Source organism: Phascolarctos cinereus, unplaced genomic scaffold (genome assembly GCF_003287225.1).
Source record: "Phascolarctos cinereus isolate Bilbo 61053 unplaced genomic scaffold, phaCin_HiC Scaffold_726;HRSCAF=1367, whole genome shotgun sequence".
Taxonomy (NCBI): Eukaryota; Metazoa; Chordata; class Mammalia; order Diprotodontia; family Phascolarctidae; genus Phascolarctos; species Phascolarctos cinereus.
Window position 1 is genome coordinate 45227353 of NW_027556098.1, and position 21167 is coordinate 45248519.

General features: G+C 37.1%; 1 protein-coding gene across 6 annotated transcripts in view; it reads left to right on the forward strand.

Annotated features, from left to right (window-relative positions):
* Nucleotides 1-21167, forward strand: part of JAM2 (junctional adhesion molecule 2) — a 112725-nt gene that overhangs the window by 48560 nt on the left and 42998 nt on the right. For all 6 annotated transcript variants that reach the window (XM_078146514.1, XM_078146516.1, XM_078146515.1 and 3 more), the window contains exons 3-6: nucleotides 4881-4988; nucleotides 7368-7520; nucleotides 9086-9288; nucleotides 16573-16672. In XM_078146514.1, coding sequence (XP_078002640.1) covers nucleotides 4881-4988; nucleotides 7368-7520; nucleotides 9086-9288; nucleotides 16573-16672 — 564 coding nt within the window. The remainder of the gene's footprint in view (nucleotides 1-4880; nucleotides 4989-7367; nucleotides 7521-9085; nucleotides 9289-16572; nucleotides 16673-21167) is intronic.

Genomic DNA, 21167 nt, shown 5'->3' on the forward strand with positions numbered 1-21167 from the left:
ACAATGTGTTAGTATACCTATGTGTGGGATGCAACTCAAATTAAAAACACACTTAGAGGTTTTTCAAGGAGAAGCAGAAAGTTAATTTATTTGCTATTCTCAAGAATAAGGTGTCCCTCCACCAGTATGATCTGACGAGGGGAGACAAAGACAGGAACAAAGAACCAGATTATTTAGCCCTAATGGGTAAAGCCCCCTCCCATCAACTGTCCACTACTTGGCTCACAATCTCAACGTGAAACTCTGCCATAGAAACAAATAACAACAAACAATATGCATATCTTAGTTACAAATAATAAATATCCATATTTAGCCCCTTAGTTTGCTGAAGTAGTACCAAAGAAGCAATTAAAAATGTGCAGTCAAGCTAGATGCTGTGCTGTTGTGGCAAGGTTACCACCGTAACTGGAATATAGCAACAGGTACAACAAAATATGGGGGAGGGGTTCTTCAGGAGTTTCAGACTTGGTAAACTTTAACTGCTGAGATAACAATGGCATAAAAAGAGGGGGTACTTGGGGCTGGACTCCTGTAATTCAGGTGATTTCTAGTAAACTGAAACTTAGGCCTATCAGGCTGCTACGCCTGCCTTAAGTCACAATACAATTTCTATTTATTCTTCTAAAAAATCTTCACAGGACTCCTCATCCCACTCAGTCTTATCCCAAATCTTAATTACACTGAGGAGTCTTCACTGGGACATCCCATTCATCTAGATTTCCACAACCCCTCCAACATTCATTGTTGTCCTTTTCTGTCATTTTTGCCAATTTGTGGGTGTAAGGTGAAACCTCAGGTCTCTTTTGATTTACATTTCTCTTATTATTAGTAATTTGGAACATTTTTTCATGTGTTTGTGAATACTTTGCAGTTCTTTTGAGAACTATTTATTCATCTCCTTTGACCATTTGTCTGTTGGAGACTGGCTAGTTAACTAGATATAGATAAATACAAATTTTTCTCTCCATCTGTCTCTCTCTCTCTCTCCTATCTATATATGTATGATGCCAAATATCAGAGAAATTTGATACAAAACATTTTTTCCCCATTCAACCACTTTCCTTCTTATGCTAGATGTTGTCTGTTCAGAAACCTTTCAGTTTCAGCTTCTTTCCACTGCTATAAACAGTATTATGTTCTTTCAGTTACTCTAATTTTTTTCAAGATATCCTTATTCCCACTGGCTCTCTTCTCCACTCCCCTGATCCCATCTTCTCATTTGATACTCCAAGTACTAAGTTTATTATGACACCATCTGGGATGGGCAAGATTCCTAGTGAATCTGTTCAATTTGTGATGCCAATACAAGTGGGCCAGATTTTAAGAATCTGTACAATTTAATAGGGCAAGATGGATACTTTCATACAGAAAGATTATGGGAAGATCTGGATGGAATTAAGGAGGGGCAAGTAGCCTGGGGTGGGCCAGGTGCAGAAAACGAGGGTCACAAGGAAAGGGCAGTTAAAAGTGTGTGGTACAGCGACTCTAATAAATCAATTAAACTCAGAGACTTCTCAAGGTGGACGCAAAAGTTACTTTTTATTACAATCTCAGGAGAAGAGGCATCTGCTCCCCTGGTATACTTCCAGAAGGAGAGAGGGGAGGCACAGAAAGCAAAATGAGATTATATACCCTCATCCAAACAAACCTCCACCCACCACTATCCCTTACCCCCATTGGTTGGGAGGTAGGCTTTCATTCTAGGTGCAAAAATTCAAAGACAAAGAACAAGGAAACAGGGCATAACCAATCCAAACATACATGTCCTCATTTAGTAAACCTAATGCTGATGTGATAGTGGTGTGGCAATCAGGAGGGGGTTTAGGGCCAAATTCGTATAGGTTTAGGTAATTTCTAGGAAACCGAAACTTACTGCAATTTCCCCTCCCTAATCCCCTAACCCAGAGACAAGAAAAGGCGGGAAGCTTTTCAAAAGGCAAGCAGTTCAGGTTGGGGGCAGGGTTATTCTTTTTGCTAAGCATTAAAAACAGGGTCTGAGAGGGGGAGGGTTTCGAAAGCAACAATTAAGAAATATTAGCAAGAACCATTCATCCCCTGAGAAGGCTTTACCTCTGAGAGATCATATCTCACAAAAGGATTATTGACTGGGATAGACAGGGTGCCTCAAGCGAATGCTAGGGATCTGGGTTCAGGGGCTGGGTTCCTGAAATTTGTGGGAAAGTTCAGGGACTTTTCCTGGTAGGGGTTCAGCACGAATCCCATCCCCTATCAGTCAAGACATCACCCTCGTGATGTCATTGGTCCTCTTTGACAATAAAGGTTGAACAACAACAAGGAGTAATCATCAGTAGAACCCCCTCCTCACCCATTCCTCTGTAGGCTCTTTTTCCCATACGCAGAGGCCACCTCCTACTAGAAAATCTGAAACAAAAATCTACTACAAGAGTGTGTGAAGGAAAGCTTTTCATTACAGTTCTTGAGACAAGCAGACACACCACCCCCTAGTACAGCACATGCACACCAGTTCAGAAGCAGAGCCAACTTTTAAATGGTTAGTAAAATCCATTCTCTTCCCATTTGAGCTGGGATTGGACCAGCTCATCTGAGCTACACTCTTCCTGAACCGCCCATCCCATGTTCCTCCTTGCCATGTTCACCCCTCCTGGTTAATTTGTCCTGTGTTCAAAAATGGCAGCTATCTCCACCTTCGGGATGTGTCAGTTAATATTCAATAAGCTTATTAAGCAAGAGCATTGGAGAAAAGCCTTTGCTCAGTCCTTGACCCCAACCAATTGCAACCAGCTTAGCCTCTAGGGCTCTGCCTTAAGGAAGCAGTGGTCTTGCAGAGTGTTCTGGGCACTTTCCCATTGGTTGAGGGACTATTTGTAAGATCTTGGAAGTCCTCAGAATTTCTGTGTTCTGCTGTGGAAGCCTAACTTCTAAATCTTTCCCAATACTCCCTTTCCTAGTTAGCCCTTTATTTGACTCTGGCAAAATTTGACTCATTCCTCTTTATCGCTCTGCTTCTCTCCCCACCTTATATACCTTCCCATGTTGGAATGTATATGACAAAACAAAAAAAAGCATTGATTCATCTGTAGGCCAGCAGTCAATAGGTTCTATCCATAATACCCTATGTCTTCTTATTCATTGTTACTTCTTCCAGATTTCTGCCTTTTCTCCATGTGTACATCTAGAAAGAAGTCTCTTTCTGGTCCCTGTTGTCACTCTTGCTATCATTGTCTTTGCTGTGTTTACTCACTCATCCTGCATTTCTGTAGTTTGGGGTGTTGAAGAGGCAAAATAATCTCATCAATTCTAATTTTCTTTCTAAAAATGTTTCATTCTTTTTATTATTATTATTATCTTTGAAGGTCCATATTTTGTCTTGTATGGTTAAGCTCAGATTTACAGGACAGATCATCAAGTTTTGGGTTTTTTCTGGGCTTTTTTTTTTTAAACTTTCTTTTGGATTATAAGTGTCCTAGATCATGGAGACAGCTGAAGTTGCTTTAACTTTGGTACATAATTAATTTCTGCTTTGGAGCAGTTTGAGAGATTGTAGGGATTGGAGAAAATATCAGGAGTAATCCTTAAGCAATCTCTCCTTGAACTGAATTTTTTATCTATCTATCTATCTATCTGTCTATCTATCTATCCATCATCTATCTATCTATATGTATATATACATATTCTTCTATGTTTTCCATTATTTTAAATTTATTTTAATATTTCTTACTGCTTCATGGAGTCATTGATTTCTGTTTGCTCTATTATAAATTTTAAAGGAATCTATTACTTGGATAAAGTTTGCCACTTTCTATTTTAAACTATTCTTTTCCAGTTCTTTCCTTTAGAGCTTTAATTTTTTTATTTTAATTTTTTTACAACATCATGCTTAATTTCCTCTACATATTCATGTAATCTTTATGAACAATCCATATTTTGCTTAGAGTCTTTTCTTGCAGTTATGGAGATATTATCTTCTTCTAGGTTAGACTTTTGGGTATCTATCTCTGCTCTGTTTCTTCTTTTTATATCTTTAGCCTTAGTTCCTGAGCTGGGGCTTTGTGTTAGTGCCATGATCAGCAGATCCTCTTGTACATTTCAGCCCTTCTTGGGTTTCTCTTAGGTCACCTGGGCTCCCATACTGACCTCCACCTCTACGCTTTATGTTAAGAGTGCTGTTAGGTTTAGGTTGGATTTTTGTGGTTGAGCAGGCTGGTTCTTCAGGGCCCTCTATGGAATCTCAGGACAAATTGCAAGGTGTCTCAGAGCCCCACGGCCTGTAGTGTTCCTATCTCAGTGAGAGTTAAACTGGTTTCTACTGTGTCAAATCACTTTAAAGGGCCACATTATGATTTTACAACCATTCTGGAACTTTCTTGGGATCTCTCTCTTTTTTTTTTTTTGCTTCTGAACACAGAGCATTGAATGCTATTGGTATCTCTGAGTATGCTGGGAGGCTTCTATCTTGTTGGCATAGATTTTTTTTTTCTGGCAGATTGACTTTTCTATTGCCTTTGGTTTTTGGATGATTTCTAGAGTTGATAAAGTCACTGCAGTTTCTCATTGTATTTCTTGTTCATGATTTGGTCTAGTGTTGTTTTTAGGCTTGTTTGTATTTTCTTCTGGAGTAAATGTATGCAAGCTGGGTTGCCTGCCTCTGTTCTTAGCTAGAAGTTCTTTTGTCTGTTTGATAATAGGAAACTCACCACTGGGGGCTCAATGACTAAAGTAGCTACCTATGTGATTGCCCATAGAATCCAAAGCAGCAACTGCTTTCTGAGGACCCAATCAAGAAGTGAAGCGCAAATTAGGAATACAAAGTACAGAAAGGAGTGTCCACCTAGTAGCAAGAAGAGTGAAATCTACCACAGGAATAGTGAGAAAATACTGATTGTATCTCCTTTTCCTAGAAGCCATTTTATCCTGTAAGTACCAAAAGAAAACATCTCCTTCAAGATTAGAATGGAAGAAACTTGGACCCAGTGTCTCCTTTGTCTATTATCAGCAAGCTTTTCAAGGTAAGAAGTTATAGACTTGTGGGTCATTGGGAGGGAAAATGATGAAACACTGTATGCAGTGCATAATTTTCCAATTGACAAATAAAAAAGGGCACAGCTTGTTTTCCAAAAAATGTGAGAGAAATTTCAATGAGGCTCTGGAGGTAATGGTCATAAACATATGATATGTAGAAATAAAATGAATTATTTTTGTCACTAAATCTCCCTTTTTCATTTAAGTCCTTAGCTGCACAAAAAATACCATTTTCCAACTGGTTTAGCATCACTGTAACTTACTAAGAGAAGGTAATAGAATATAATGTTTCAGTAGGGAAACAGGGTCTTTCAGCAATAAGGATATCATTTCTTTTTGTTTGTTTGTTTTTATTTTGTTTTTATTTTATTTTATTTTATTTTATTTTTTTAATTTTTTTTCACATGCTTTTGAGTTGAAAATTTTTTCTCCCTTTTTCTCCCCCCCCACCCTCCCCCAAGATGGCGCACAATCTGACATAGGCTTTACATTTACATACCCATTAAACATATTTTCACATTAGTGAAGTTGTAAGTAAAAATTAAAACCAATAGGAGGAACCATCAGAAAGATGAAACAAAATTCAACTTAAGGTAAAAATAAGTGAGAGCGATTCGACTTCCATTGTTCTTTCTTTGGATGTAGACAGCATTTTCCATCCCGAGGCCTCTGGAGATGTCTTAGATCCTCGTAATGCTGAGAAAGGTTCAGTTTAACATTCTTAGTCATTGCATAACGTGGCTGCTATTGTATACAAAGTCCTCTGGGTTCTGCTCACTTCACTCAGCATCAGACCATATAAGTCTTCCCAGGTTTTTCTGAAGTCAGCGTGTTCATCATTTCTTATAGAACAATAGTATTCCATTACATTCATATACCACAACTTGCTCAGCCATTCTCCAATTGATGGGCATCCTCTCGATTTCCAATTCTTTGCCACCACAAAAAGAGCTGCTATGAATATTTTTGTACATGTGGGAAGGATATCATTTCTGTTCCTTGTTACTACATGAAATCTGCTGCATTAGTGATAATGTCCAAAGTTTAAAATAAGTACATATGTCAATGGGGATAATAATAGTAACTGTATCCTAGGATTGCTCTAAGAATCAAACGAGATAATATTTGCAAAGTGCTCTATAGACCTTGAAGTGCTATAAAAATGCTAGCTTTTATTGATAGGGAAGACCAAGCAGATTTTATATTCTGCTGCTCCACCTTTTAAACCAAGCCTTCAGAGACTATGTCTTGGAGGGGACAAAGCCACTTCAGATTTTCACGTGGGGACAAATCTTGAAGGTCTTTAAGAACCTAGGGTCACTCATATGACATAATGGGACATTAGAGAACATCTTTAATGGGGGAAATTTATAAAATATTCACTAACTCTTTTCCACAACAACCTAGAAAATACACCAGACTGAATTCTGATCAGGAAAGCCAAGAAAACGTCATAAGGAGTCTTTTTTCCAGCTACGTAGGGAGGAGAGACAGAGAGGTCTGAGGACATTGAGAACAAAGTGTGGTCAAGAGAATATGTGGAATATTTCAGGCCTCTGTAACTGCAAGACAGTCAAGAGAGAGCACCAGAGCAGAAAGAGATCCCAGAGAATCCCCAGGTTAACGATCCAGAGGTTGTCATTAACACGGGCCCTACCTGTGTGCTGAGTAAGGAACAAATTCTGGAAATGCAGCTGTGTGGCTCTGAACCCAGGAAGACAGCTGTGACTAAATTCCAGGCTTTAACCCAGTGTGTAAGCCTGACTGATGACCAGGGCATCTGTCCCAGACCTAAGAGATGTCTTTCTGAAACAGGCCATTAGTGGCTGAGTCCAACAGTGGTCTACTGAAACATCCAATCAGGAACTATCAGAAAGACATAATAGTGGGTCAAAGCTTGTAGAATTCAAACCAGGAGATCAGTGAAGAGACCTCACATGAGATCACAACCAGTTTGGAACTCTGATTAACATAATGATTAATCACAATTCCAAAAGACTCATAATGAAACATGATATCCACCACCTAACGGAGAGCTGATGGATTCAGAATACAGATATCTCCTCTCCTTTCCTTTCCTCTCCCTTCCTTTTATTTTTTTGAGAGGGGGGAACTTGTCCAATGAGGGAATTTGCCTTATACAACTATACATTTTATGAGTTTTATTTTTCTTGCTTTCTCAATGGGTAGAGTAGGGGGAGGAGAGAGGGAAAGAATTTGGAACTAAAAAAATAAAATTGAATTTTAAAAGATTTATTGAAAGTATTAAGCTTCTCTTATCCCACTTTATTAAAATTATAAGTATAATGACAGTGTATTTATTATTTAATTTTCAGTATCTTACCTATATTTCTTTTTGTTTAAAGGTGATCTTAAGGATAGAGCTGAGATGCTCAATTTCAGCATCAGAATTAAAAATGTGACTAGAAAGGATGCTGGACAGTATCGCTGTGAAGTTAGTGTACCATCTGATCAAGGCCAAAACCTTGAAGAGGATGTTATTGCTCTGGAAGTATTAGGTAAAGAATGAAAATTTTATTTTCATCTAGTGGTATTCTGATATGTGAGTGTATTATTATGAATTCTCTTAAAAATTTTCTTAATCATGTCAGCTCTTTATTTCCTATTCCTATGTAGAATATTATAGAAGATGAAATAATGGTAAATTAAGTAAAGAAGTAGCTATCAATTTTAAGTCTTGGCATAGAAATTCCTAACCTAGGGTCCATGACCTTGTATATATGTCTATTTTTCTAACATGTTGATAATTATTTTTCAATTTAATTGGTTTCCTGTGTAATAGTATTAATTATATTTTATGCACTTAAATAGATTATTCTGAGAAGGGGTTGGTAGGCTTAATTAGACTGCCAAAGGAGTCTAAGATGCAAATAAGGCTAAGAACACTTGGTTAGAGGCCCAGAAAGATAATGTGTCCTAGATCGTACAAGAGTTTGTAGCCGAGCTGGGATTAGTGCCAGCCTTTTCTGATTCAGTCCAGTACTTTTTCCATCATTTGGCTTCTATACATTGGATGAAATAAATTCATCTCTTCCAACAATGTGGCACAATTACAAGGCAAAAGTGATGGACATTCCAAGAGAGTCACTGTGATGTAGCTGAAAAGATTATAATTCAGAGTTCCTATGTTCTTGACTATGTCATTTGACTAGCAAGATCATTTAAATATGATCATGAGCAAGTCAGATTCTTCACTAATTAAAATGGCAGTGTTTGACTAAATGATATCCTTATTGCTCTTTGGTACTCTAATATTATATGATTCACTTGTTTGTTTTCGACAGGACTCATGATTTCATCAGTATAGAAAACTCTTAGTGAAAGACTAGATCCCAGAATAAATCCCACCTCTAGTACTTACTAGCTGTGTAATCCTGGGAAAGTCGTTTAACCTTTATCTTGGCTTCAATTTCCACATCTGTAAAGTGAGAGTAATAATGAATAACACCTACTTCATAGGGTTGTTATGAGAGTCAAATGAGATATATATGTAAAGAGTTTTGCAAATCTTAAAGAGCTATATAAATGTTATTATTGTTATTGTTATTATTACCAATGTAGACCTGTACCTCCTAGTCTTAGACTTAGTTGCCTGGGGCTCTGAGAAATTATGTGACTAACTTAGAGGAGCGTCTGCTCTAAGTGGATCCTTAATCCAGAGGTCCATCAGGAGGTCTGGTCAATTCTGGAGTTTTCTTTGAGTCTAAAGTTGGTTTTCAATCTTATCTAGGCAGTCTGTAATCCCTGGGTCCCAGATTAGACATGAACATCTCATCCAATGGAGCTAATCAACCTATTTCCCAAGATGTCTTCTAAATGGGCTGGGACAGACTCTGGGTTGGACTTGATCTTTTTGTCTGGATAATGATAATAACAATTGTAACTCATATACTTCACATTTTATAAAGTATAGTACACTGCATAAGTGTGAGCATAAAACCATTAGGTGGAGGGAGACCTCTGAAAAACAAAAGAATGTGGTACAGATTTATGTATTTTTGCCTGGCAATCAAAATTTGCATTTACTTTACAAAATTAATACCATATGTCATCTGTTGTTTAGTGGCACCCGGTGTTCCATTATGTGAAGTCCCCAGCTCAGCTCTGAGTGGAACTGTAGTAGAACTAAGATGTCAAGATAAAGAAGGTTTTCCAGCTCCTGAGTACACATGGTTCAAGAATGGTGTTCATTTACTAGAAAATCCCAAAAGTGGCCACAAAATCACCAACATCTCTTACACAATGAATAGAAAAACTGGGACTCTGGTAAGTTTATTTTGTTCCTTAATTAGTAAAATGTTTACAACAATACAAACCTATTAATTATTATGTACTAGCCATTTGCATAGCTTAGTGGGCAGAAGGCCAGCCCAGATGGGAGATTCAAATGGGAGATGGGAGTTCAAATCTCATCCTTTGACATATAACAACTGTATGGCCGTAAGCAAGTTGCTTAATTTCTTGTTGCACCTAGGAAACTTTCTTAAGACTTAATTGCAGAGGTATTATCAACTTGCCTTGGTGGAGAGATTTTCCATACCAGGAGTTTCCTGTCAGTTTCACAGGCCCAGCCCCACCCTTGTCCTCACCACTCACCTCAAAAAATAAATGAATATTAAAAATTCTAGAGCTAAAATTATGGAGAAAAAAAGACAGTCCATTGCCTGGATTGCTGCTACCTATGGCAGTAGGGACAGTAGGGAAAATGTAACAGGAGTCTGGTATAGAGATAGACCCAAATGAGCAAGAATGAGGAGGAGGCCTGCTGTGGTGGGGAGGAAGACAGATATGGAAAGCTGAGGATAGGATAGGCTGGGGCAGGGTCCACAAATTCTTATGGTGGAGATTTCAGGGAGGTGGATGACAAGCTTCTTCTGCTGTCCTATTCCCTATATGTAAAAATACAGAAAGCATAGATTCCCTTGTTGATGTTTGTCCTTCATTCTTGAAGAGGACCATGACATCTGGAAGGTGATACCATGACTTGCAAGTGAATTCGATTTAAGTGAGGAAAGGCTGTGCCTTTAAAGACTCCTTTATTAGTCACCAAGCAAATACTTAAATATTCTCAAAAGATATTCTGATCATTCACTGCCCAAGCAATGAATGTCACAAACTACTTGTCCTATGGTGTTATCTGATTTGGTAGTCTCCTTTACAATTAACTCAGATTTATTTGTAATATATGACTGTTCTGCCTTTGAAGTACATATGGGAGTTGACCATTATAAGAATAAAGTTTATGGGAATCTCTAGGTGATCTAAAAGTAAACAATATACTTGAAAATAATCTGTTAGTAAACTTTTTTTATTTCCACATTTGTGACATTTTCTGAGAGGTAGGAAGGAACATCAGACTTCATTTTTTAAAAGCAACATTAAATATTAATTTTAAAATGCCTGCATTCCACAGAACATGAAATGTTTAAAACCATTATTATTATTTTAAAACTCAAAAGCAAAAATGTTAAATCCTTTTTTAAAAATTCAGCATTTCTTTTCACAAAATGTGTATTTGTAGTTAGAAACTACACTTTGGATCCTTATTCTGTAATAGGCTAAAGCATACTAAAAAGACGCTCCTTACTGAGAGCTTGCCCTCATCACTTTCAAGAGTCAGCAGGGGCAGTCAGCAGGTCCAACAGTTCTTATGCTGATGTTTGTGGGAGAGGAAAAAACTGCTGTCACACCTTGCTATATTTACTTTTTAAATTTATTTTTTCTCGAAGCAGGTGATAGAACACAAAAGCATGTAAATATATTTTCCATGGATAGCTACTGCCCTCGAAAGATCTTATGATGTCAAAGAAATGATCCAAAGAGAAATTCATCATGTAATTAAATAATAGGGGCAGCTGGATGGCATAGTAGATAGAGCAGAGGGCCTGGAGTCAGGAAGACCTGAGTTCAAAACCAACCTCAGACACTTACTAGCTTTGTGACCACGGGCAAGTTACTTAACCCTGTTTTCCTCAATTTCTTCGTCTATAAAAGGAGCTGGAGAAGGAAATGGCAAACCACTCCAGTATCTTTGCTGAGGAAATCCCAAATGGGGTCACAAAGAGTCAGACACAACTGAAACAAGTGAACAACAACAGATTAAATAATAGACAATACAGGCAGTGTATGTTTTGTAAAGCTTATGATGATCAATGTGTGACTTCCATCTCACTACTCATCATAATTAGGAATGAATGCCATTTTGTTATTTTATTCTAATTTATATTATGAGAGAAACTATTATTCATAACCAATCATGGGAAAAATCCACACTTTTCCCCTATTCTATTCCTTTGTTTGAAGCCCAGCCTTTAAAGAGCATTACCAACCTCTGCCAAATTTACCCCACTTAGACCATCATATCTAACTGAATTCCTGCCCGTTGTGTTCCACTAAGGTTTGGGTGGAGATAAATTCTTTGATTAAATTGTCCAAGACTGGGGGTGATTTGGAAGTAAATGACATCATCAAAGTTGTGTCCCCCAGCCACTCATTAAAACAGTTTCACCTCTCATTATAATATTCATTCTCTTTCATTACTTGTTAACCAATCAGAGTCAATTGCCATCCTCAGGAGTACCCACTCTGCTAAGGGTATGTAAGTGTTGAGTGGGTTCCATGAGGAGTCTTTGGCATTCAAGAGTGTCACTGACCCCTTTTATTAATAATATGCTAGCAGTATTAATAAAATGATTAATTACCCAGAAACTTTGTTTCTCAAACTTTTTAAACGTCACAATTATCAATTGCCTTGAGTTTATGGTGACTGTTCTGGAAGTAGACTGCCTATTTTGAGAAAGGGAACAACATTCTTGTGGGGTTGAAATAAGCCAAGACTACTCTTCTCCACTTTCCTTTTTCTTTGCCATTAAGAAATAAATAAGAGGGACATGGTAGTGGAGGAAGAGCAAAAAAGAAGTAGCAGGACAAATAGTTTAAAGTACTAGAGATAAAAGACAAAAATGAAATATCCTTGCCTTCAAGGAGCTTACACTCTACTGTGGGAAATGTACATATTAAATGTAATGGGAGGAAGAGAAAGGAGAAAATGCAGGGAGAAAGGAGGACTAAATCCTCCACCTCAGTTGAGATAGTCACAAGATATAATCACAATGAAGTTTTAATCAATTAACAAGAAGTTAATAGCTTATTATCTTTTTATAAATTATAAACAATTTCTCTGAGTCAGAAGGAAGCAATTGTCATGGGACAGCAAAAAAAAAAAAGTGGGTTGTGAAGGGCTTCAAATACCAGAGGAATTTATATTTGATCCTACAAGAAATAGAAAGGCACTGGAGTTTGTTGAGTATGGAAGGGATGTGCTTTGGAAAATCACTGTGAGAAGAAATGATCTATCAGACCTGTGGCTAGGTTCATGACTAAACAAAAAATAGGTTCACAGGAGATAATATGGATACTTTTTTAATTATACAAAATTTAAAAGTTTTTGCATAAACAAAACTAATGCAACTAAAATTAGAAGAGAAACAAAAAAGTGAAGAGAAATTCTTCAGTAAGTTTCTCTGATAAGCCTCTCATTACTTTTTTTAAATTATTTATTTTACATTAAAAAAAATTTCAATTTCTTTTCTTCCTTCCAGCCACTAAGAAGGCAAACAGTATGATACCCATTATACGTATGCAATTATGCAAAACATATATCCATCTAGCTATGTTGCCAAAAAAACCCAAGAAAAATAAAATGAGAATATTATATTTCAATTTATACTCAGAGTTCATCAGTTCTCTCTCTGAAAGTGGGTAGAGTTTTTCATCATGAGTCTGTCAGAATTGTCTTGGATCATTGTATTGATCAGAGCAGCTAAGTCTTTCACAGCCAATAATCATTATAATATTGCTTTCACTGGGTACAATGATCTCCTGGTTCTGCTCACTTTACTTTGTTCATATAGGTCTTCCCAGATTTTTTTTGAAACCATCCCACTCATCATTTCTTATAGCATGATAGTGTTCCATCATGGTCATATACCACAACTTCTTCAGCCCTTCCTCAGTTGATGGGCATCCCTTCCATTTCCAATTTTTTGTCACCACAAAAAGAGGTGCTATAAATATTTTTGTATATATAGGTGCTTTTCCTTTTCTTTTCTCTCTTTTGCATACATACCTCGTAGTCATATTGTTGAGTCAAAGGGTATGCATTGTTTTATAGCCCTTTGGGCCTAATTCCAAATTGTTCTCCAGAACGGTCAGACCAGTTCACAACTTCACCAATAGTTCTTTAGTGTACCTGTTTTGCACATCCTCCCCAGCTCTTGTCCTTTTTGATAAGTGTGACGTGATACCTCAGAGTTGTTTTAATTTGCATTGCTCTAATCTATAGTGATTTAGAGCATTTTTTCATATTATTGATAACTTTGATTTCTTCTTCTGAAAACTGCCTCTTCATGTCCTTTAGCAATTTACAGAGTATCCTTTTATTTTTATAAATTTGATTCAGTTTCCTACATATTTGAAAAATGAGACCTTTATCAGAGAAACTTGCTATAAACGTGTTTTATATTACTTCTTTGTCTAGAGAACTTTTAAGCAAAATGTAGTTTCTGTGCTTATCTCTTTTAATTAGGTCTGTTTTATTTTTTCTTTGACTGAGATCACGATTGCTATCCCTAACTGTTTTATTTCAGCTAACTCATAATAGATTCTGCTTTAGCCCATTATTTTAGCTCTGCGTGTATCTTTGTGTTTCAAGTATACCTCTTGCAAACAACATATTGTTAGATTCTGGTTTCTAATCAATCCTGCTAACAACTTCTGTTCTATGGGTGAATTCATCCCATTTACATTCACAGTTTTGATTATTAACTGTGTATTTCCCTCCATCCTATTTTCTTCTGTTTATCCTTCTCTCTCTTTTTACCCTGTCTCTTCTTAAGAGTTTGTTTTCTTCTGACCACTGCAAGTTTTCAGTACTTTCAAGGTTGTGTGATCTTAGGAGAAGTGTGGTCACTGCTCTCCTTGTTTGAGGTCTGTTCTTTACCCAGGAAGGGCCCTCTTCCCCTGTAGCCACAAGTGCTAGTGCCCTTCTCTGCCTTGGAACTGCAATCAGGGCCCCTGCTCCCTTGTGACCAACCATAAGCACTTCTCTCTGACCTGGAACTATAATCCAGAACTGCATATGGGCAATAGAGTTGCCAAAGAGCACCCAGCCACACATTCAGTGCCAGCAAAGGGTCCCCTGTAATTTCTTTCTGATCAGTTGTCTAACCCCCTTACCATCTCTGGTCTGGAAGATCCTGAAGCTGCTGGTGCCACTATTATAGCCACCTCCAAGGCCCACCCCTACTACTGTTGATATGTGCACTCTGGGCTAGCCCTTACCTGGATGTCACAGACCTCTTCTGCCAACCTCCTAAGTTGCTGTAGACTGGAAAAAATGTTTCACTCTGACCTTTTGTTGGCTCTGCCACTCCAGAATTTACTTTGAGGCATTATTTTAAAGTTGTTTGGAGGAGAATGCTGGGAGAGTCCAGCTGAGTTGCTGCCTCTACTCTGCCATCTTACCTCCACCCTCCCATTCCTTTCCCATATTCTAAAAGTATCATTCCTAAGGCACATAGGAAACTGAGTCAAATTCATAAGAATAAGAGCCATTTCTCAAGTGACAACTAATCAAAGGATATGAATAGACAGTTTTCAGAGGAAGAAATCCAAGCTATAAATAGCCATATGAAAAAATGCTCTCAATCACTAATAATTAAAGAAATGCAAATTAAAATAACTTTGAGTTACTACCTTCTACTCATCAAATCAACAAAGTTGACCAGTAAAGGAATGATAAATGCTAGATGAGAAATGAGAAAATCTGTACTTTAATGCATTATTGGTGGAATTGTGAACTGGTCCAACCATTCTGGAAAGCAGTTTAGAACTATAACTAAAAGTTATTAAGCTGTACATACTCTTTGACCTAGTAATACAACTACTAGGTCTATACCCTCAAAGATATCAAACAAAGAAGAAAAGGACCCATATATACAAATGTATTAAAAGAGCTGTTTATGTGGTGGCAAATTGAGGGATTACTCATCAATTGGGGTATGACTAAACATGTTATCATATATGAAGGTGATGGATTACTATTTTGCTATATAAATGATCAAGGGGATGGTTTCAGAGAAACCCTGAAGGTTTGTATGAACTGATGCAAAGAGAAGTGAGCTAAACCAGGAGAATAATTTTTTTTTTATAATTTACAACCAATATTGTAAAGACAAACATCTTTGAAGACTTCATAACTCTGATCAACACAGTGACAAACCACAGTTCCAAAGAACTTATGATGAAAAATGTCATTAATCACCAGATAGAGACTCAGATGAACTCAGAGTGCATGTTGAAACATATTTTCTTTTCTTTGTTTTTCTTTTTTTTTTTCTTTTTTGGGCATGACTAATGTGGAAATGTGTTTTGTTTATGCATACTTGGGGGTAAGTTTTGTTTTTCTTGCCTTCTGTATGTCTGAGAGAAGGGAAAAAAGGAGAGAGAGAATTCACAACTGAAAATGTAAAATTGAATTTAATAAAAATAAGAAAAGAAAGAAATCTCTTTACCAGATTTGTCAAAAATAGATTCAAATGAGGAGATAATTGTGTCAGGAACACCAATTAGAAATCTATTTTAATAGCCTATTTTAATTTAATAAGATGATGAGGGCTGACTATATTAGTTGAGAGAAGACAACACATGTCAGAGATGTTTGGGAGGGCATCGTGGGAGACATGAGGAGAGAACCAGTGGCCCAGTCTGTGTAGGAAATGAGAAAGAGAATCAATTAGGGAGGAGTAAAAGTACTGCTTTACTCTTGTGTGGACCCCACTGAGATTAAACAGCAAGATGTCAATCTGTGTTTCCTTTCTCTCTTCCTCAGTTGTGGTCAACAAAATTTCCCAAGGAGTTAAGGCTTCTGGGAAAACCATATTAAAATTTTTATTCAAAAATCTATCTCTGTTTATTTCTCAATTGCCCTTTTTAGTCTTCTCTCTTTTCAGGGTTGTTTCATTATGATTAGAATATATAATAAAGCACTGAATTAGATTTGCCAAGTGCTTAAAGAACCTCCTGGAAGAAAATTTGGCATAGTTTCATTAACTCCACTATTACAATGACTTAATTTTTTTTCCTTTGGAAAGTACATGAACTCAGTGTCAGATTATGGCGAATCTAATTAATAACCAAGGATCCTTGGATACTAGAGAAATCTGAAATTGTGCATACAGTTTGTACTCAAACTTTCTAAAACTTGCATTGATCATTTCTCCAGCATCACTAGCAGAAAATTTGCAGAGCTGCTACAGCTGATACCTTATTAGCTTGCTCTGTCAAGTTAAAGGATTTTTACTTACTCACTCTATGAAATTCTGAATGAGTTATAAACTGAAAATAACAAGACAAAATACTATATCATTTGATATAGAAAAATCTACTCTGTGTAACAGATCAGACAACTCAAAAAAGTTGTTGTACAGTATGATCTACTTAATAAGTTCACTACTTAATGAAAATGACTTTTTTTTTCTCCAAAAATAGCAATTTAACAGTGTTTCAAAACTTGACACTGGGGAGTATTTTTGTGAAGCTCGCAATTCAGTTGGATATCACAAGTGTCCTGGGAAACAAATGCAAGTTGGTAAGCAAAAAAACAACTAATTTAAGGGGCAAATGAATAAGTGTCTATGTTGGTGTGGGTTGGATTGCTGAAGGATTTGGCACAGATGGAATAATCAGGTAGTAGAATTGATATTTAGGAAGAAATGACTTTAGAGTTGCGGAGATTTAAGTTATGCTCTTTCATTCATCAAAAAAAATTAGCATAGAAAATAGTAATAACACATATTACTTATTTTTCTTTATCATAGGACTCTGAAGGTTGTCCTAAAGTTTGACCTTTTTCTCTTTAATTGTTCACATAAGCTCCTATAATTTGTAAGATGCAGGGTTGGGTTTTTTTAAAGTATTTCAAGCAAATTTAGCAAGGGCCAGATTTTTTTCCCCTTTCTTCCAGTCCTGTCCAGTTTGAATAAATGGGAAAACAAAGTGTGTGTACCCTAAAGTAATTATGGTGATTGTTAGGGCTGATAAACAAGAAGAAACTGGAGTGATATACTAGTTATCTAGTCCAAACCTTCATTTTATATATGATGAAACTGAGAGCCAGAGAAATTTTCCCAAGGCTAAACAGGTGGTAAGTGACTGTGGTAGGATTCAAACCCAGGTCCTCCAAATCCAGGACTCTTTCCACTGTACCATGCTGCCTCAGGAGGGTCTTTGCCCTCATCTTATACATTAAAGAGAGTACAAAAAGATGAAACTCAGAAGAAGCAGCATAGCAAGATAAGAGTTGTTGTAACTGGAGTCCAATATTTGGTATTGTGAATGACCAGGGAATTTATTTAGCACTTCATGGTTGTTTCTGCAAGGATTTCTACTTTGTTTTCTTCCTTATCTTAATTTTTTTTCGGTAATATAGTGAATCATGTGATCAGTCTCAGTGTAATAGCAAAGTGCCATGCATATTTTTTTCCAAATTTCTTGAGATAGTAACCTGAAATAATAAAACAAAACAAAACAAAGCAATATCCATCCAATTGTACCCAGGCCTTTCATGCCATGAGTCTTTGACACAGGGATTGCATTTGGAAGGTTCATTCAGGATTATACATCAGTGTATGTATAATGAGCTCCCCAAGAAGATCTAGATAATAAGATCCGGATAGTCCTTGGAGTACATATTGATCACTTCCACTGACCAATAAGAGTATTATTTTATCCTTCCAAAGCACAAATCCTTTAGCAGGTGTCTTGTACCTGCAAGGACAATTATGATTACCTGTATCAAAAAGGAGTCATGATTGAGGCAGGAAGAACCCAGTAGACATTCAAAGGAGAAAGAACTTCAACTCTTGAACTTTTCTTCCTCTGTCTGGAATGTGTAGAGTAGAATTCTCTCTTTGGGACTCCCCATGACATGGATGGGAAAGAAAGAATCTTCTTCCCACCCCATCTATTCACCTACCCACCTATAGAAGCTGTTCTCACATGACAGCTGGCAAACCTGAGGGCATATATTTTGTGTCCCATTTTATCTCTCAGAGCCATGACAGTTAACTCATTCCAAGTGATAGTAAAACTACTTCTATCCAAAATTCTATTCCATCTAAAAGCTAAAATAACAGTATCAATAGTCTCTGAGAGAAGCTGATATTGCACTTCTATGGTTTATGAGATGGAGGAAGTCTTAAAAACAGAGATGACTAAATCTGTTACAGATTTGTGTTATCTGATCTCTTTTTGTTTGTTTGTTTTTAAATCCATTTATAGAACTTTTATTCCATTTACATCAACTTAAGATACATGTTTTTAATAATTACACTTAGATTGTTCATGAAAATGTCATCAGATATTATACAAAGCTAGCTATCATTCCTGTTTCCTGTTTTACTGTTATTTCCTGCTATTTCCCTGTTAATTATTTTTTACAACACATGTATGTGAGGCAAATATAAAAAAAAAATCACAAAAACAAATAACCTAAATACATGAGTTTTTTGTTTTATTGCTGTGCTTAATATACAGTGACTTTAGAAATATGAAATCATTTATTTTTACTGCATCTTTACTTGTACATTTGTTCTGTTATTATTAGGTCTTTAAATACAAATATAATGAATAAAGCAAAAAATAATGAAGGTAAATAGCAGGTAACTTTACAAATAATGGAACATGAACTATTTTTGCCTTTCTCCAGAGTAAATTAGTTATGATTGTAGTTGTAAAAGTGTTCCTTAAAACTTTGTCTTAAGGAACATTTTTGCAACTGCAGTCATAAGAGTGTGCACATTGAGATTGTGTATTTCACAGATACACATAGTATGAAATGTAATATCTATAGGGCACTTATTTCCACCACAGCCATGAATGTGCCAACCCCAAAATATCCACAACAACTATACCTGTGGCTGAAACTAATTAATTATCCCTTTGATCTACCACAACTACCACCACCACCATGATAAGCCAATTATGTAGGCAGTTTTCTTTGCTCAGATGTGGAAGCTGGTTTAACGTTGGCCTTATGAAATCACAATGTCTAAAAGTACTATGCCAAGCATGTAAAATGTGTATGTAAATTTCATATTCCAATATTGACCACCTCTGATGAGAACAGATAACTCCCCAAATATTTCTCGCTGAATATTAAACATAAACATAATCTACTCCCCTAATATTAAACATTAAAAAAATGGGAAATGTAGGAATCCAAATAGAAGTAACATAAATCTCTCATAAGTCACAAATAAACACTTTGCGTGACAGTATGGGTAACAAATGGTATTCTGTGTAAATTTTAGAATGAGGCAGAAAGAACTTGGAAGGCTTGCATAGTCTCCTCTCCTTCTTCTGCTTCATCTGCATTTCCTTGGGTGTCTAATGACCACAATATCAAGTTGTCTCTCTGTAATTGCATTATTACTCTTTTGTCTTTGCATGCTTCTTCACTCAATTGATCAATTCAGCAATAGCTTCATCAAAAGATGTCTTTGTAAGGGATCAAGCTTTCTCTGGAGAATTAAGGATCTCAAAGTAGAAAACACAGAAAAGTACAGGGCCAGACCCAATCTTATGGATGTGTTGGTTGTAACTCCTTTTTGCTGATTTCAAATGCGTCTTGATATGCTTGTTGTGATTGATCCTCATTTCCTTTCTTGTTATCACCAGCAGCAACCTCAGCCAAATAATAGTAGTAATCTTCTTGCATTTTCAAATAGAAAACTTTGCTTTTTGTTTGTGAAGCATAAGGAATCACAAACTTTTCCAACAAAGAGTACATTATTGCAGATATCTTAGTTTGGTCTCAATTTTCTGTCTGTATTCTTGGATCATTTGCTGTCTTTTCTCAATACCTTCTATCTTTTGCTCAATATTGAAATGACCCTTCAAAATGACCTCTGGGCTCCTATGACATTTTTTTAAGCAATAAAGAGAAGATGCTCAGTTACAGACTTCATAAAGGCTGCTTTGTCATTGTGTTTCATATACTTCTCAGCCAGTTTGGCCTTCTGAACCATCTCATTTTTATCCATGACTTGATATTCTGTGCTCAGAGTGGGTGGTAACATTGATGCAGGAGTACAGCAGTCTCTGACAGGAAGCAGTGGCCTGTATTATCTGATCTCAATTGGATTGTCACAGATACAAGACTGTATTGAGAGTGGGTAAGGGCCTTATTTTGACCATGACAGGGAAGGAGTTCCCTTCCACTAGGGCGTAGGCATTGAACCCAGGAGTTCTGGTCCGAGTTCTGGTCAGTGCCTCATGGATCCAAAGGGGACACTATGGGAGGGGATTTGTTTTCACCAAGGCTCTCAGCCCTTGCTCTCTTTTGTGAAGGTTGGGGGACTTGCCTACAAAAGTGTGGCTGCCAAACATTCTAATCCCAGCCCTGGACAGCAGCTTATAGATCTAGAGGGAAGAGAGGAGTTCCCTGTCACCAGGTGTTTGAATTCTCAGCTGTTACTCTTTTTGGTAAAGTCACATGATCTTACCCACAGAGGTACAACTGCTGAAGGTCACAGCTGAAACTGACCCAGTCCTGGTCTGTGACTCACAGACCTAAAGAGAAAGGACTTCTCTACTACGGAAGCAAAAGGTTCAATGACCAGACCTTTGATTACTTCAGAGAAGACCTCGAGTGGCAGTAAGGCTGCTTATTCCACCTGGTCCACAAACTTGTGGCTGCCCCGATATGCAATCTTAGCAATGGTCAGTGGCACATGAGCTAAAAGGGAACATTAGTGGTTAAGGCCTCTTACTCATAAAAAAGGTTCAGATAGATTTTGACAGGAAAGAATGATCAAGGAGTCACTATGGGAGGCTTTATTAGTGGTAAATGGACATACCACTAGCAGAGGCTGGTGGCTGATGTGAACCAAGTCCAGAGGCCAGTGACGTGAACAGCAAAACCTATGGGGGTAGGGGGTAGGGAGTAGGGTGGAATGGGATGGTTAATTAATGCCTGTGTCTTAGAAGATCTGATTTCTGGCCTAGACATCCATACAGTCAAGGGACTGGCAGTGATTGGTCCATTGACTAGGGACTTGAGTGGGATTTACATAGTGATTTTC